This window comes from Lycorma delicatula, chromosome 3 (assembly GCF_047948215.1).
Source record: "Lycorma delicatula isolate Av1 chromosome 3, ASM4794821v1, whole genome shotgun sequence".
Taxonomy (NCBI): domain Eukaryota; kingdom Metazoa; phylum Arthropoda; class Insecta; order Hemiptera; family Fulgoridae; genus Lycorma; species Lycorma delicatula.
In genome coordinates, this window is record NC_134457.1 from 176838430 (window position 1) to 176856832 (window position 18403).

Sequence of the window (18403 nt, forward strand, 5' to 3'; positions counted from 1 at the left end):
CAGCAAAATGTTGGTCATCCCTTGCCGTAAGGATTGGTCATATCAAAAATTGTTTCAGACAATGATTTTAAAAAATGTTTAGAAGACTAACAACTACATTAAAACGATTCGATACTGTGCCTATTAAGGAAGGTATAATGTTTTTTGTTTTCAAAACCCAATTTTTTCTACCCCTGGGCCAATCTTGATATAAAAAATCTTTACTGAAATAATTTTTAGGCCCTTATCCAAAGAATACTAGGAACTTTAAAGAAATTCGACGATATTTTACTTAATAAAAAAGTTATAGCAATATTTTATTTAACGCCATGGCCCGATTTTGCCCATTAACGAACTCGATAGAGACTTTTGTCTTAATATTTTATGTATCAATTTGAAAGTGATTGGCGCAAAATTAAGGCAGTTATCGTGTCCTCAAAAAGTGAAAAATAAATATATATATATATATATATATATATATATAACCTTTAGAACTGACTGTGGTTTTGGGATCTAGGATTGTGAAACGCAAAGATATGTCGAAATTTTCCGGAAGTCGAATCATGGAACCCATTACAATAGGTAGCTTTCTTATGAAATCTTCCTAAAATATTAGATTATCAAAAAATATAATAAAATAATGTAATTTGGGGGTTTTACCCATTTATAACCTATTAAAATTGGATAATTCATTCGGTTTGAAAAATAGATATTTTACATAAAAATAAAAATACTAATTTATTTTTAATTATTAAAGATCTTTTAAAGATTTTTGAATGAAAGTCCATTTAAAACCATAACCTCATTTATATTAAACATCGGAGCTTTAATTATTAAATATCCTGTCATTATTTTCAAATTTATATATAAAGCGATCCGTTGATATTAAAATGTAAGCTTCCCTATCCTATTCGTAGTGTATTATTATATAATATTAAATTTAAACTAGTTTTTCATTTTTTCATATTATAATTTATTATAAGCGTGATAAATACGATATCATTGCATTATTCGTATATTTTTTTATAAATTTTGTTTTTATAAGATAGGCATTTTTAATATTATTTTACGTTCTATTAAATGAAATGTTTTACCTCTTTAATTTTTAAATAGCAAATGTTATAATATATTTTTTATTATTTTGGACCGGAACACTCGTTTATAATTCTATTTTTAATATGTCGACATTATATATATATAAACTTTTGAGCTGATGGTGGTTATGGGGTATGGGGGATGTGAAACGCGAAGATAAGTCGAAATTTTCTGGAAGTCGAATCAAGGTACCCATTACTATAGGTAGCTTTCTTATGACATCTAACTGAAATAGTAGAGAACCTACTTCCAGTCCGTGTAGGCTTTCTACTGGACGAATCGGGTTAATTTTTTTTTTACTCTGCTTGTAATAATCCACAGATATGTATTATCAAATTTCAACGGACCCAAAACTTGAGTCTTCTCTGAAAAATCCTCAATTCCTTAATTAAGGAATTTTCCGATGTTATTATTCAAAGGAGAATCACTTTGAAGATCTATAAGTGATTGATAATATATTTGCGGAGCATTCTGAACAAAATAAAAAGAAATCAGCTCGATCTGTCGTCCACTAGAACGTATGGACGGCCTGGAAATAAGTTTTGAGCACACATTTTACTCGTAACAGGAAAGGAAAGAGAAAAATAAGGGGATTTGGGGTGAAACGTGATGTAAATAGAATAGGTTTCAAGCCGATTTTTTATAATATATAACATTACTTTGTAATAATAACATTGTAGAGCAACACTGGTCTACTAGTAAGGTCACAAAGAATTTAAGTTAATGCAACTTATAGTGTAATTTTGATTGTAATGTTTAAGTTAGATATTTCCTCATGTAAATGATTTCTACAGAAAAATGCGTGAAAATAAAACGTTATAATGATTTTAATATATAAAATCTTTATTTAAATGAAAACGTGTTTTAAATAACCTAATTTAAGTTTTGGTTATATGAGAGCCTAAAAGATGTAAAATGACCTTTAAAAGTCAATTTTGTACACGTGGAATGATTAAAAGGTTGCAATTAATTAAAACCATTTACAAAGGTGAACAACCTTTAAAATATTAGAATGTTTAAAAAATTCACAATGAATGTAATGATTAATTTTTTTTGTTGAAATTATGCTAAATACAAAGTCATTCAGAAGAAAAGGGAAATACTTTGGGAACTGTACTAGAGAATGAAGTAAGGACAGGTGTAATTACAAACTTACGTCCGAAAACGCTTTCTTATCGAGTTACGACTAGCAAAAACTTTCATTCTTTTTCAGTTCCCTCGGTGAAATACTGAAACTTTTAAGGCGTTATATGAGGTGTAAAGAATTCTTATGTTTTTTGACCTGAAAAATCTAATAAAACCGGTACCAGAAATGTGTTTTACGTAGGTTTTATAATATACAACAAAAACAGAAAACTTTGGTCACGATAAACACGATTTTTTAAATTTGAAGTACAATAAATTTGATAAATGATTATCAGATACATAAATTTTATTATCAAAACTTGTAGAAAATTTAATTCTGAGAAAACTAATGCAATAAGGACCATGAAAAACACACAAAATCAACTTTTATTACTAACAACCAAACGTAACTAATAAAATGTTATGAATTTGTAAAAATTATATCAGCTGTTTTTAGTACAGCAAATTTAGAATTTCGAAAAATTTAAATACTTTTAATTTTCTTTATAAAACAGCAGCATTGAGAATGCGAGCGATCAGTTTATCACGTGTATCTAGTTTTTGCTTGTATACCTCGCATCAATCTCCATAAACAGTAATCTGAGAAAGTAAGGCCCGGTGAACTAGGTGGCCAATATACAGGACCTCTTCGTCCAATCCATTAACCAATAAGTTTTTCAACTAAAAGATGTCTTTCTTCAAATGTGAAATGTGTTGGTTAATTTTGTTTCGGTTCATTTGTGAAATATGTTGATAGTACATTCCAATTAGTTTCGCCAATGAGAAATTTTCAAGCACTGTAGAAATACATTTTTTAATATTTTCAGATAATTTCTGCCCTTGAAATATTTTTCTAGTAAGAAAGGGCTTACTGAATGGTTGTAGTTCATGAGGTATGACCTCATTTCACCGTGGGAACTGAAATTCGGGCGAACATTTTCGCTACATATAAGTCGATAACAAAGCGTTTTTGGACATATCTTTGTACCAAAATTTTCCTCACTTCAAGTTCTAGTTAACTCTGTAACAACAATTTTCCGAACATAAAAAAGTAATTTGTTAGGATAATTGAAAAGAAAATATTTTTTGTTTCTATACTTTTTTGTTGTACCCCGTAAATAAATGTACTAAAAGTATGAACTAATACGTCACTTCTTCGGTCGTTATTGTAATTTATATTATATATGAACATAATGTGTTTATGATATTTATTTTTGAAGAGACAGTCTAGAAGACAGATATATAAAATGGAATTAAAACAGTCAACAAAATTTGTAAAACATTAGCCTTGTTATTTTTTTATATTATGATTCATTTCAATATAATAAATTAACTGAAAATGTTTTAATTTACGTTTAAGATAATAAAAAATTAAAGATTTTTCTTTTATTCTGATTTTAAGGATATGTTTTATGTTTTAAACTATGAAATAAAATTTATAAAAACTTTTCAGTAGTTTTTTGTTTGTTATTTGTATATATATAAATTTTAAATCTGTTGTTAGTTGTACGATTCCTTTTGGAATTAAACAAAGTTGATTTTTATTTTGTTTATTTTGATATGATATTACGAAAATTTTGTGACGCTGTAGATCTTTTATACTCTATTTTTAATTCATTAATTTAAATTAACCAAAAAATGGATTTATTTTCACTTTTTTATCATTTTAATAGTACCTAAAAGAAAAATAATGAAACAAATTCTGCATTATAAAATGTTGATGAAATTTCCTTGTCCAGATGACTGTAAATATTTCCTGAATAAAACTCGTTTAATTTTAAATTTAAACAGCGTGTAACCTTCTAGTTCGGAAAAATAATTCTGAATGATAAAATTTTAAATAATAAAAAAAGAATAAATATGTTAGCTCTTATTTAGTAAATTTCAATATATTTTTATCTGGTACGTAAGCAACATTGCTATCTGATTTTTATTACATCCCTTGAATTAAGATGTTTTTATATTTAATAAAAATACTATCTATTATTAAATGAATTCAAAAATCTATAAACAACTTTTTAATTTTAGTTAAACTATCAAAATCAAGCAACATATAAAATCCGTTGTTCTTTCTCTTGAAAACTAAAGTACTGATTTTTACAAATTCTGATATATGTACATAGGGTACATTATAGGTAAGCCTGCACCGGGTTCGAATCCCGGTCAGGCATGGCATTTTCACACACGCTACAAATTATTCATCTCATCCTCTGAAGTAATGCTTAACTGTGGACTCGGAGGTTAAACAAAAAAAAAAAAGAAAAAGAAAAAGCCTGCACCAATAATAATTCCGGTTGATTGAGATGATACACCTTAAAATATGGGCACGTAAATACATACCCCCCACATTTACTGAAATTATTAAAAAATCAAAAATGTTCATTCACAGTACTTAAAAAACAAAAATTTACTGGAACTATAAGCAGAACGACATAAACCATAATCACATGTATCTGTACAAGAATCCTTTGTAAAGTCATAGTTAAAAAAAAATTAATAAAGGCAGCTGTTGAATTCCCTAATACATAAAGGCTTAATAACAACCAGCATTTATATATAAATAGATAGAAAAATTTAGTACCTCATCATGATGATACCAGAAGATGTAGGCAGGTGGTTCTGGGCTGTATTTGATACTACAAGTCAGATTTATGGTACTTCCTTTGTCTACGTGGATATCTGGACCACCTAATATCGCTGCTGTCGGAACTGTAACAATAAACAAAGATACATTATGACTGAAGTATATATTTACTTTGTCATTCAACATTAAATAATTATCTCTTGTTGGATAATAAACAACAAATTTTGTTTGTGATGAAAAAAGTAAAATAATAATTCACAACTTTTTAGGTTTTTTTAACTTTTTAAGTTGAATCAAATTATTTGAAAATAAAAAAAATAAAAATATTTAAAAAAATATAACTTAACAAAAGGTTTTACTGTAGCACCTTAGAAAACATTCTTATCTCTCTTACACACGCGCGCGTGCACGTGCGCACGCACACACACACACACACACACACACACACACACACACACAGAGAGAGAGAGAGAGAGAGAGAGAGAGAGAGAGAGAGAGAGAGAGAGAGAGAGAGAGAGAGAGAGAGAGAGTGAGTGAGAGAATTCCATTCTTCAGCTTTAAATTCAATTTATACTTTATTCAAAAATAAATGTTACCTCTAAATTCAATTGAGTAGTCTACTGAATTTAATTTTATTTTGATGATAAAATTTCCTCTGGAAAACAGACAAACCTAGACAACAAACAATTCGTAGAAAAAAGTGTGCATATATGTTTGTATATGTGCGTTTTGTATATACAGTTTTCATATTGATTGTATAATACTGATTATTTTGTATCGCACTTTATGAACGGTAACGATAATGTACCTGTACACAGTTAAACCAATGAACTTATTATAACATTATTTAAAACTACTCGTACGTAACATATTTCAAAATTATTTAATTGGTTCTACCCAAAATTAAACTCAACAATTTTTTTATCACTCAAAAAGTTTCTAGTTTAAAAAAATTTAAAGTAAAAATATAAAAACATGATACTTATAAAAAAAATTTGAATTTTTAATGTAGTTTTCCTGTAATTGATACATGATACAGCAATGAAATAAGCTACAACATGCTCAATATTTGCTATTTTAACACCCAAAAGTTGCTGTATGAATATCAATTGGGTATTACATAACTGAGATATTACATACATGCATTGTTACTTTGTTATATTCCTATATAAAAATAGCTGCTCTTCCAGCTTCATTCGGGTGTGTTTCAGCCATCTTCCCTGTAAATGCTTCTGTTAAGTGTAAAAAAATTTGGATCGTTAGAATAAATGATTAATTGTAATTTCAAAAATATTTCATTTCAAAACAATAAAATTTACACTTAGAAGTTACGCTTAAAGAAAGCTAATTTTCAAATAGAAATATGTTGCTGGAAATTCTGCCAACAAAAACATCATAAACTAGTTCGTAAATAAGTTAGAAAGAACACAGGGAGAGGAATAAAAGGAACGTATCAAAAAGTATAAGAATTTTCTCCGGAACTCTGTTAATATAAATTGTGATTATGTTTTACTTCTATGCCAATTAATTACTCGGTTACATTTTCTTGAAGGGATGAAAATTAAAGTCGGCTCTGAGCGCTTTTGTAATTAATATTAATATAAGCCTCTTCTTAAAAAAATATATATAAATTTTTATTAATAAAAGATAAAACATCGTAACAAAAGAAAATATTAAAAAAAGAATTTTTCCCTTACATATATTTCAATAAAATTACAATTTGCCTTAATATTATTGTAAATTGAATATACTTTAGTTTATACTTTCTCTCACACCACTTTTTAAAAAAAACATGTATAATCCCTTTTCATTATAAGTATACAGGCTGGATAAATTTTCTTTAGAACATATTTTACTAAATTTACAGGTATATTTAGCGAACCATATTATTTTGTAACTTGTTGTTTCTAATTTAGGAATTTACCAACATAAATATTCATTACCGAAGGAAAATTGTCTGAAACTCTAGCAACTCTTCCCGTACCACTTAAAGATTCATATATAGAGTTGTAATGTCCAAATTATACCAAATGGAAAGCATTAAGGAGGCCATTAGGTAGGTGAAATTCGTATTAAAACGGAATACAAACGTACAGCTATTAACTCGTATAAATTGTTTAAAAGTGGATTATGACATTTATTATTCTTGAATATAAAATACACGGTTCAGTTATTTTAAAGGTAAAATATTACTATGTAACTCACGTTTCTGAATTTAATAATAATAATACTAATAGTAATAACAATATTTCAAAACAAAATACATTAAACAATATTGTACATCTACTTCAACCAAAGTAACCGAATACTGGTTTTGTGTAACTTTTTACTTATCTCAATCGTATGTAGATATATTTATTTTATCGTTACATATATTCATATTTCTATGTACATAGATCACACACAATAAATTTTACTATGATAATCCGTTACTGAACTTAGGAGCTTACACAAACATTGTAGCAGATTTAAGGATTTTTACATTATTGAAAAATAATTTAAATCAAGCAAATAGTGATATATTCATTCATACTCGAGAACACAGGGATTGTTTTACTTTTTTTTTTTTTTAATTCGGTTAATGGTTAATAAATTAGTTATACGTAAAACTATAAGAGTATTACGTTTTAAACGATTATAAACGTGAAAAATGGTCCAAATTTAATATGACACTTATAATTCAAACCAAAAAAGAGGTGGTAAAAAATTAGTTTCACCGGAAAGTTTTTGAAATTCAAACATTAAGAGTCTGACTTTTATTTTTATAATGAAATAATCTCATATTTTTCATAAAACAATAAAAAAAAAAGTAATTATATGTTCTTGTACAATTTTGCCAAATTAATGAGACATTTTTAATAACGCTTATATTCACAAATTATTTTATAAACATTGAGATTGAAAAACTGATAAAAAGTTTTTTCAAATGTTTTAAATGTGGGAGCCCAAGTACGAAGAGGGTGTTATGTCTGTTTGAGGGTGATACATCTGGCGGAAGTGATACGTCTGTTTTGTTAGACTGGAGTGTTAAAGACACGGAGTTGACTGCCTTTGTCGGAAACCTAAATTTTCGAATGATACACAGGGGTCATAACGCTGAGAACAAAGCCGATTATTTAGCTAACTTGTTGGTGAGTGCCAAAAGTTAGCTAAATAAAAAAATGAGGACGCTATGAGGACGCCCGCCTAGCCGGGCGTCCTCATAGACGCCCGGCTAGGCGGGCGTCTATGAGGACGCACTACAGCACAGCTAGAATAATATTCATGGCTGTATACAAGGCAAACAAGAGGAACTCTTCACGATGATTAAAGCTAGGAAGAGAGAATGTCGGAAGCGCTTACTTCAAAACAGGAGGAATCCTGGGGGAAACCATTCAGATTTTTGTTCAAAAAGGTGCTGAGAGCCAGGTTTTCAGTTTCGTGCGATGCCTCAGAGAATTCAAGAATAATCGAGGAGCTTTTTCCCGTTGGGGATGTTGCACTGGAGCGTGAGGAGATGGATGTGGGTACAATTCCGATGTTCCCAATGGAGGAACTTAAGGCAACCGTGCAGCGAGTTCCCTTGGAGAAGACACCTGGTCCTGACCGATTACCAAATGCGGTTGTCAAAACGGCAATTGAAGCTGAGCCTGTCTTAGGCTCAGCTACAATTATAATGCATGTTTCAGCGAGACGTTTTTCCTGAGAGGTGGAGGCGGCAGTGTGTCGTCTTGATAGCGAAGCTAGGGAGGGATATGGCGCTCCCGTCGTTCTACCGTCCATTATAAGTGACTGATACTTTGGCAAAGATATTCGACAGAATGATACAACAACGGCTCGCCTGCGACGTGGAGGTGGCTGGGGGAATCCACGGCAAGCAATACGGCTTCAGAACTGGCAGACCTGCTTTAGACGCTGTGGCGGAAGTACGGAGATTAGCTGAGAGCACCATTGTGAGTCGCCGATATTGCAAAGGGAGGATGTGCGTCCTGGTCGTACTCGATAGGCGTAATGCGTTTAATAGTGTAACCCATGTTGTGATAAAGCGTGTACTCAGGGATTTCGCGTACCGCAATATTTAGTGAGAATTATTTGTTCGTATCTTCCAGATAGAAGATTCATATGTGAGGTGGATGGCGGTGTGATTAAGCGGACGGTCAACAGGGTTGTTCCTCAGGGGTCAGTTGTCGACTGACCATCTGGAATATTACTTATGATGGGGTGATTAGGGTCCCACTGCCCCCTAAAATAACGACAATTAAATTTGAAGACGACATAGCACTTTTCATAGAGGCCGATACCCGGAGGGAGATCGCCAGCAAATTCAGGGACTCCTACACTGCAGTTCAAGCTGGGATGGCTGAGGCCGGGCTCAGCTTGGCGCCAGAGAAGTTTGTGGTTATACCACTGCCAAGCGTATACCTACCTTGTCAATCGAGGTGGATGGGAGAAGAATAGAGTCAAAGAATTTAATAAAATACCTTGGCGTATGAATTGACTCTCGGATGAAATTTGGAAGGCACGCAATTGAGTCTGCTGAAAAGGCGGAGAGAGTCTTGCACCATATAGCAGGAATTCTACCAATCTTTGGAGGTCCGGGGCAACTACTCCCGTTAAAGCCTATCAGGAATTGGAAAGGGGGGAGGTGGCGACTAGAAGCGTAACAAGGGTCCGGGGCAGATGCGGAGAAGGTTACTTACAAGAGTTGCATACATCACGCTGCTACACGGTGTAGAAATCTGGGCGAACGATGTGTGAAACAGAAAGTACAGAGGGAGGATTGAGGCCTTTCATAAGAGGTCCTTACCAGAGAACCCATGGCTCACTGAATTTTAATTTACCTCAGTTACTGGGAGGCCATAGGGGATTTAGAGAACATCTATTCCGTTTTGGAATAGATTAGTCGGATGAACTACCAGACTGTGAGGTTGAGATGTCGGCATTCCATGTGTTCTTATGTTGTTCTCCTTTTGTCACAAAAAGAGAGGAGATGCCATTGGAAGAGACGTAATGTTTGAACCAGAGGAACTAATGGGGATTATGCTGAATAGTGAAGAATATTGGTCTGCCCTTTCCGGATATGCAAGAGGGGTAATGACGAAATTACGCATACTTTGTCTACAAGAAAACTGTAGGCCCGTCAGAGGGTGCCGGGACAGGCACGCAGCTGAGAGCCTAGGCGGTTTCCCGTACGTATGGGGGTCGCGTGGGTGCGATAAGGTCATGGGCACTCCGCTCCCGCATCCGACGGTGACCCGTGAGTTAAGTATTCTGTAGTGTTCGATGTGCCTGTGATGTGTTTGTTTATGTGATTGGATGTGACTGATTGATTTGATGTGATGTGGTGAGTGTGCGGCCTGAGGTATGTATTCTGGAGTGATGATTGGATGTCGTGGAGTGTGTGGTGTGATTTTTGTCTGACTTGAGGTATCTTGTGGGTGTATGAGGTCCGTGTCTGTTAACTGTGATGTCTTTATGTGTTTGAGAGCGTATTCCCTCCTTCCTGAAGCAATCCACGCTCTACCAGGAAGGGTGGGTAGCCAGGATTGGAGGTTTAGTCGGTAGTGCGCAGGAACACATATGCATCTAATAACATCTTGCGGAACCTGTTAGCAAGTTCGACACTGCCTAGGCGTCCGTAAATGGGGTTCCTCCTGTTTAAAAAAGAAAAAAGAAAATACCTATAAAGAAGGTTCGCTTGATACAGTAATGATACTCTTCATAATTTTATTGATGAGTAAATAGTTATTGGATTATGGATTTTAAAATCTATGATGATGATTTCGAAAATAAGATTAAAGTATCAGAATTCTCAAAATTAAAATTTATATATATATATTTTTTATTTATTTTAGTGGTTCCCTTACTCAATAGGAAAAATTTAGAAAAAAAATATAAAATATAACCCAGGACCACCGAATGAAAGGCTGAGACGTTACCATTCATCTTTGGAGATCGGTGAATAAATATTTAATGGAAATAATAAATAAAGAATATTTAACAATAATAATGATTAAAAACTTATTAATACAAATAATAAATAAATATTTTGTAGAAATATTTGTTAAATTGAAAAAAGTCTATTTGGTCAACCTGACGTATAAGGCCAGAAGCAGTGTGTCGTACATATTCATACATACATACATGTATGTACGCATATACAAGTGTTTTTTGGTGTAGGTGAATTGGTTGGATCCTAAAACATAAACATATGGAAAAAACCCGTTGTCCCTTTTTTGACGTGATCACCATTCTTTCCGCTATTAATTAGCTATTCTAGCTTTATTCGCCAGGAAAGTAATACCCCTTTAATATAGCTAATCTAACTATATTTTCCGGGAAGTAAAAATAAAAACTGAACCTGAGGATAAATAAACGTAACTCAGCTAAATAAAACAAGATTATAATAACAAGAATAAAATACATCAAATACTAGGCTTGGTAGGTATAGCGGACGGCGTATTTCTGTGAACATAGGCTGACGGCTGGCTTACCGTGCTATTAACTACCTTGAACAACTCTGTTAATGTACTGTGTATTATCTAAGTATACAGAGCTATACGAGATGTTTTCGTAAAGGAATGACTATCTAACTGTTCCAGCTGTCCTATTAGTCTATCTCTTTTTTTCTCAGCTCCCCTGGGCCGGACCGACTTGTTGGTATTACGCCGCCCAGGGGAGTGTAAACTCAAATAGGCCTCCCCACCTACCGGCTATATACCGGCATGGCAGGTCGGCCTACCGGTTAGCACTTTTTGAGAGTTCTTTATTAATATTGCCCTTTTGGACACCACTCCAGACCTAGTTCGCCGCGACGCGGCGCCGAATCCCTTCAGTATTCAGTGTGCTGTTACCTGACTGTTACCCGTGGAGTCCTTGGTGGCTCATCAGTGCCAACACACCGCAGCATGCTGTACCTCACCAGCAAGGCTGTCCACCCAGTCCTATTCTAGCCAACACCTTGTCTTCTCTCATCGGAGTATTTCTGTAGAACGACTTGTCTAACAAAACTAGCAAAATTATTCCAGTTTGACTCGCTTCTTAGCATGTATTCTATTGTTGTCTCTGGAGTTATACCTGTGAGTGCCTTAGTATGTCTAAGTGTGTCCCACCTATCGCACTCAAAAAATGTGTGCTCAGCATCATCTATCTCGTTGCAGTAGTTGCAAATTGGCTCTTCTCTCTTTCCTATTTTGTGCAAGTAGTTATTGAAGGAACCATGTCCTGTAAAAAACTGCGATAGATGATGATCAACCTCACCAAATCTTCTCGATAATCATGGCTTGATGTTGGAGATGAGGGTTCTCGTCCATCGACCCACAGCTTCCTGCGACCATATTTCCTGCCAGATATTATAAACAGCATCCCTGATCTCTTGTTCTGGCTTGCCTTGTGCCCTCTCCACCCTCTTTTTTGCGATTAGGTCAATAGGAGGTGTACCCGATAACACGCACAGGGCGGCATAGGACACTGTCCTGTATGCGGACACAACACCTAGGAGCCCACACCTCTGCGTCTTCGCCAGTCTCTCCTTGTTGCGCCTGATGGCGATGGAGCGCCTCCAGGCCGGTGGCGCTCTCGCACGCAATGTGCGAGACAGACAGCTGTACGCCCCCGCTATAAAATGAGGAGTGAATTGGATTTCCATTCACTTCTTTACTGATCCAGGTATAATGCTGCACATCATCATGACAGGCCCTCCAAAATCTATTCGATATCAGTCCTACATGTGAATCAATTCACATGTAAATCAATAAATTAATCATTCGGTAGGAATCAATGAATAACGATTTACAATGAGTCTAAGAATTAGTGGAAAGTTAAATAATAAATGAAATAAAACAAAAAATTTCTGCATTCTGTTATGAAAATCATTGTTACTACGTTAATATGTTCTTTAGAGTTTTAAATTAAAAAAAAAAAAAAACAAAAAAAAAACAGAATATTTGTGAATCAATATTTATAGCAAAAATAATTTCAAACTTCTAACACAACAAAAAATACCGTGTGAATAAATGGTAAATATATATAATACGTTACCTGATATCAACCACAATCATCCCCTAACTTCCCGTAATTATATTTAATAATAAAAGCTATTCTAAGCCATACTTACTATGAGAAAATGAGGAGTGAAACGGTTTCCCTTTGCTTTTATCGCTCAGCCATTAATATAATTCCATTTTATTCCTCCTACAGTTGATATTTAGTATTACCTTCATTCTGTTCCAACAGGGATTGATTATGTAATGAACATCATTACCCTCTCAGAAACACTGACTGATTTCTTTTGTACCTCAGGTGATTTCCATGAGTCACAGCCATGAAAAGACTAAGGCAGATAATGTAAAGCATGAGTATAACGTTCCCGTTTCTGTAGTAAAACATTTTGTATACGTTATTTTACCTTCGCAGGGTAAATATATACTGTATATACAAAAAAATTTTAAAAATGTAGAGGTAAAGATCTGGCATTTTTATTTTTCCGAATACCTTTTAACTAAGAACTGTATTGAATCCTAAAATTTATCTAACCTCCTAACTGGAGCTCATATAAAATTTGAATTTTCAAGGATTGCGGGTTTAGCGTAATTCTTGAAAAGAGTGCATGAAATTTCTTTATTATGAACGTAGATAATTATTGGTAGTATTTAAAATTATATTAAAATATCGTATTACTCTTACGTTTTAAGCTATTATTATTATTATTATTATTATTATTATTATTATTTGCCTTGTAAGTTCGTAAATGAATGAATGAATTTTTTTTTGGACTATTCTACATGATAAGCAAATTCATTAGAGTTGAACTACAGAGTAGTTCAAACTCCCCCTATTCTCTCCTGATTCTCTCTCCTGATTCAAACCCCTATTCTCTCTCCTGATTATCTAATCCCCTTCAACAAATCTGTTTCTACATCAGAAGGTATGTATTATAAAACAACACCTTGTAGAAAGAGATGAATTATGCTTAAAAATTAAAATTATTTTACAAAATTCTACTAAAGTATTTGATCGGTAAAAATAAAACAGATCGATTTCATTATTATCCAAGTTGTAATATGTATTTTCGTGTAAATGAAAAGTTCCAGATTATTTGAGTTTTATTGCTAGATTTAAATCTAGTTTCTAAGCCATTTTTTTGTTAAACTTTTCCGATGAAACACTACAAATATAGGTGAAAGAGATATTTGTTTATTTTGGTAAATCCCTAAATGAAACGTTTTTAAAAATTACGTATAAAAAAAAAATTGGTTATATTTATAAACTTCAAACTGTATAAAGAAGAGATCTAAGATATATAATATATTATTAAATGTCGAAGTGCTTTCAATTGAACAACTTAAATCACTTTTTTTTTTCAGTAAACTCAGAAATTTTTTCAGGTGAGAATACTTACACCGATTTGGGAAGGGAAAGATGCCCAACTATATATACTGTGGCCTTGTAGATTCTCCTTACCATACATCTTATGAATGTGATAGATGAATCGGATGTAAACAGAGAACAGGTCTTAGATGGATAACACCCGAAAACATTGTAAGCTATATGATACAAGGGGTGGTAGAATGGAATGCTACAGACTGTTTGGCCACGGAAATTCTTCAGAGGGAAGAAATAGTATTTCGTGACTGGAGCAAAGAACACCAAGTATAAAAAAAAGGAAGAGAAAGACCGACTACTGCGGGGGATCCAGGAACGGAGTAGCCGGACTTTTTTCCTTAGTGGCTTGAAGTAGGAAAGAGGCAAGACCGAGTTCCGGTTACTATGGCAGGGCTCGTGAACGGCGTAGCCGGGCCCGGTTACACCGCCTCAGTGATTTGTGACAGGTGAATGAGGTGAGTAAAAAATCCGCCCCTCTAGGTGGGGGGAATTGCTTGAATTTTTTATCCGACCTAGGGAAGCAGGAGAAAAAAAAGTGAGAATATTTATATGGCAAATACACATAAAATTAATGATTTTACTTGTCGATAAACTTATGAAAAGTCTATCAAAATAATACGAAGATTTTGAATAAAACTGTTTTAAAATGTATCACATTTTAGAAATATATGCAGACAATAATACTTAGATATTGTAAGCAAACATTACTGTTAAATACTAAAAATATGTGTCAAATATAACAAATTGTTATATTTACATTAGTTCCAGATGTTACTTACGCAAGTGGGTTTGATGGAAAAGGTTTGATATGCATACCCGATTGGTTGTTTAATGAGTTACATGTTACAAACATTCCTGTTATGCAGTTCAGTAACTGCGTATTTTACGTTAGGATAAATTTAACAAATTTTACAATAAAATAACCATGTTCTATTTTAAATTTTATGAACCATTTAGAAGAAATTCCTGCATGCAATTTTAGAAATAATTTAAGAAAATAATTTTTTTCCGCAACTATTTTGTAAAACTCATTATTATGTCGCTAAAAGGGTTTAGTATTTTAGCAGGCTGAAGAATGTAATGACTGGTCATGACTAAACTTGTATTTTACTGATACATATCAACTGCTCTTTTAATGAATATTATAAATTAATATTTTCAGTGAACCTCTTAGAGTAAACTATGTTTGTGAAATACTAATAATGACTTTGACAACCAATTGGTCTGTCTACCAGCTGTCATAATTTTAATTAAAATTTCCATTGTGGAATAGTGAAATAGATATCTTTGTGATAATATAATTATAAACAGTAAACTGAAAATAATTACATTTAATTATAATAATAAATAATCTATTAAATGAAAATCTATTTCATAAATTATGGTTAATCGTGTTTTACATCATATCTTTTTTTCTGGTAATTTAGATTCTACAGTATCTCTAAAAAAAAAAAAAAAACAAAATTAAAATGATATTAACTGATAATATGATCGTTATTTATCTTACAATGAATCCATAACTAAAAGGAATTTCTCTCAGTTCTACTTAAATTTGTTGATCTAAGAGACCGGTTTGTTAAACAAATTTTTCATCGCTGTCATTGTATTCTTAATTTGGCATAATGTTTTTATAACAAGATGCTGTATTGTGTGATTTTTTGTAATATTAAACCATTAGGTAAACTGCAGATTTACTGAGCAGGTACTAAGTGTCTGTCAGAGTGCGGAGAAACTGACTAAATGCCTAAATATAATTTTGTCAAAGCAGAGCGCTCCTCGGGCATCAAAAAGAAGAGTTTTAGCGACAACCATAGTGTCAACAATGATGTATGCCGTGCCGGCATGGAGTTGTGCTCTCACTATTAGCAGAAATAGAGACAGGTTGAAGAGAGCACACAAGGGGATACTACTGGGAGTAGTATCTGCCTATAGAACTGTTTCTTACGAGGCCCTCTGTGTGCTCTCGGGAATGGTACCGATTGACCTTATCGCCAGATATAGAACTGACAGGTTTTTAGGGAGAGCAGAAAATGAAGTCAGGGAAAACATGCATAGAATCTGGCAAGAGAGATGGACGGAGGCTGGAGTGGCTTGATGGACAAGAACCTTAATTCCAGAATTAACAGGATGGATAAACAGACGGTATGGAGAAACTGACTATTGGATCACCCAGTTCCTGACGGGACATGGGTGTTTCAATGGTTATCTCCATAAGGTGGGAAGAAGGAATGAACCCACGTGCATGTACTGCGAACAGGACGATGATTCTGAGCATACGTTTTTAGTATGTAATAAAGACTAAGACACGACGGGGGTATTCATGGAAAAACGCCGAAGGAAACCGTGGATTTCATCCTCAGCAGTAAGGAGAACTGGAGGAAGGTCGCTGATTATATAAAGACAGTACTAAAACAGAAGAATGAAGATGAAAGAAGTATGGGTTTCTAGTATGTTAGGTTGGGTGGAAAGCCTCAGCGGTGAGAGCCAGCATGCTTAGGTGTGCTGGTTTCAATGATCCGCTGAGGACTCCTTGGGGTGTGCTGTAGGGACAAGAGAGTATTATGAAAGATCCGGGGGTCACATCACGACTAGTAGGTATGATGTGGTTCCATAGAAGACATAATAGAGAATAAAAAATCTTAAAAGAGCCACCAGTAGGCCTGACCTGCCATGCCGGTATATAGCCGGTAGGCGGGGAGGGCCTATTAGAGTAACGGACACTCCCCTGGGTGGCGTAATACCATCAAGTCGGTCCGGCCCAGGGGAGTAGAGAAAAAACAAAAAAAAAACCATTAGGTAACTGTAGATTATCATGTTTCTCAAAAAAGTATATTTTTTGTATTTTATTTGTTTTTTAAATATCGTTCCTTTATGGGAAGCCTTTGAAAAAATAAAATACCTTGTCAGTTTCTATCATTTAATCTATGATGCCAAATAGTGAGGATTTATGAAAACAAATTTATCTGATAATATTCTACTGCAGTGAAACTAGTTATAATTAATCAGTACAATAATTATACATTTATTGGAAACATTATATAAACATATAATGTTTTATATTACCCATTTCGTTCCGTGTTTAGTTTTTATTTTGTATTTTATGTTGTTAATTTTATTTTGTTATATTATTTGAAATTTACGAGGAAATTTTCATATTTGTTATAATTTTAATAAATGTAGGCAATTAAATTAAATTACTATAAACTGTTTAATACGTATTATCTATATTTATGTATGCTGGTAATTATAAATAAATTTATCCACTTCTTCTTCAATGGTAACAGTACAATTGTCTTAATATTTTTAGAAAATTTTCAGTAGTCCTATTATTAACTAAATCAACCAAAATTTATCTGATTGAGAGAACCTCTCATTAGAGAACGAATGATACCTTATCATTAGACAATCATATCTTATCATTAATACAACTATATATAAATTATATTTATACATATTTTATTATTAGATAATTATATTTATCATTAAAAAAACTTATCGTTAGAGAACAATACCCATATCTCACCAAATACACAGTAACAACTAAAACAAGAGAGCCCATACTTTGGTAGAGCTCTTTTGGTTTTAGCATAGAAATGGCAGAGAATATACTGAAAAGAAATTGGGTCAGAAAAGTGGTGAAAACAAACAATACTAGTCTGGAACCATATCCTCCATAATTTCAAAAGGATTTATGATCTAGAAAGATCAGAACGAAATTCTACTTTCAATTCATTAAATTGTTATGAATACACAACACGTTAAATATATAATAATCGCCATTTAAAAAGAAAGATTCACAGTTAGGGAAAGAAAACCAGGAACTACAATTTATGGGGGTAACGCACCACTTTGTTCCGTTCTGTTCCGAGTATTATATATTTATGTAATTTCGTAAAACTGAATGATCGAATAAGATTATTGTAATACAACTACTACTACTACTACTACTACAAGTTAATTAAATAAAGCATAAATATTTGAACAAAATAGAAACAAGAATTGAGGAATTTTATGTTTAAATTTTTAAATATTGGAGACGAATCATAGTGAATTGATGTGCAGTCAACAAATATGTTCTACGAAAAAAAAAATTTATTGCAATTTCTTAAAACTTACAAGAATATAATTTTTTTTTCAAATGATTAATTTTATATTTAAATTATTTTCCAGAAATAACTAAACGTCTCTTTTGGTTTTGTCTATGAATTTATAATTTCAAAGCTTATGAAACTATGAATAACTCTCTTTCAGTGCTTT

At 32.9% G+C, this 18403-nt stretch overlaps 1 protein-coding gene across 2 annotated transcripts in view; it reads right to left on the reverse strand.

Moving 5' to 3' along the window:
* LOC142321045 (zwei Ig domain protein zig-8-like) overlaps positions 1 to 18403 on the reverse strand; it is a 951170-nt gene that overhangs the window by 69601 nt on the left and 863166 nt on the right. For both annotated transcript variants that reach the window (XM_075359050.1, XM_075359049.1), the window contains one exon: positions 4781 to 4908. In XM_075359050.1, the coding sequence (XP_075215165.1) occupies positions 4781 to 4908 (128 nt within the window). The remainder of the gene's footprint in view (positions 1 to 4780; positions 4909 to 18403) is intronic.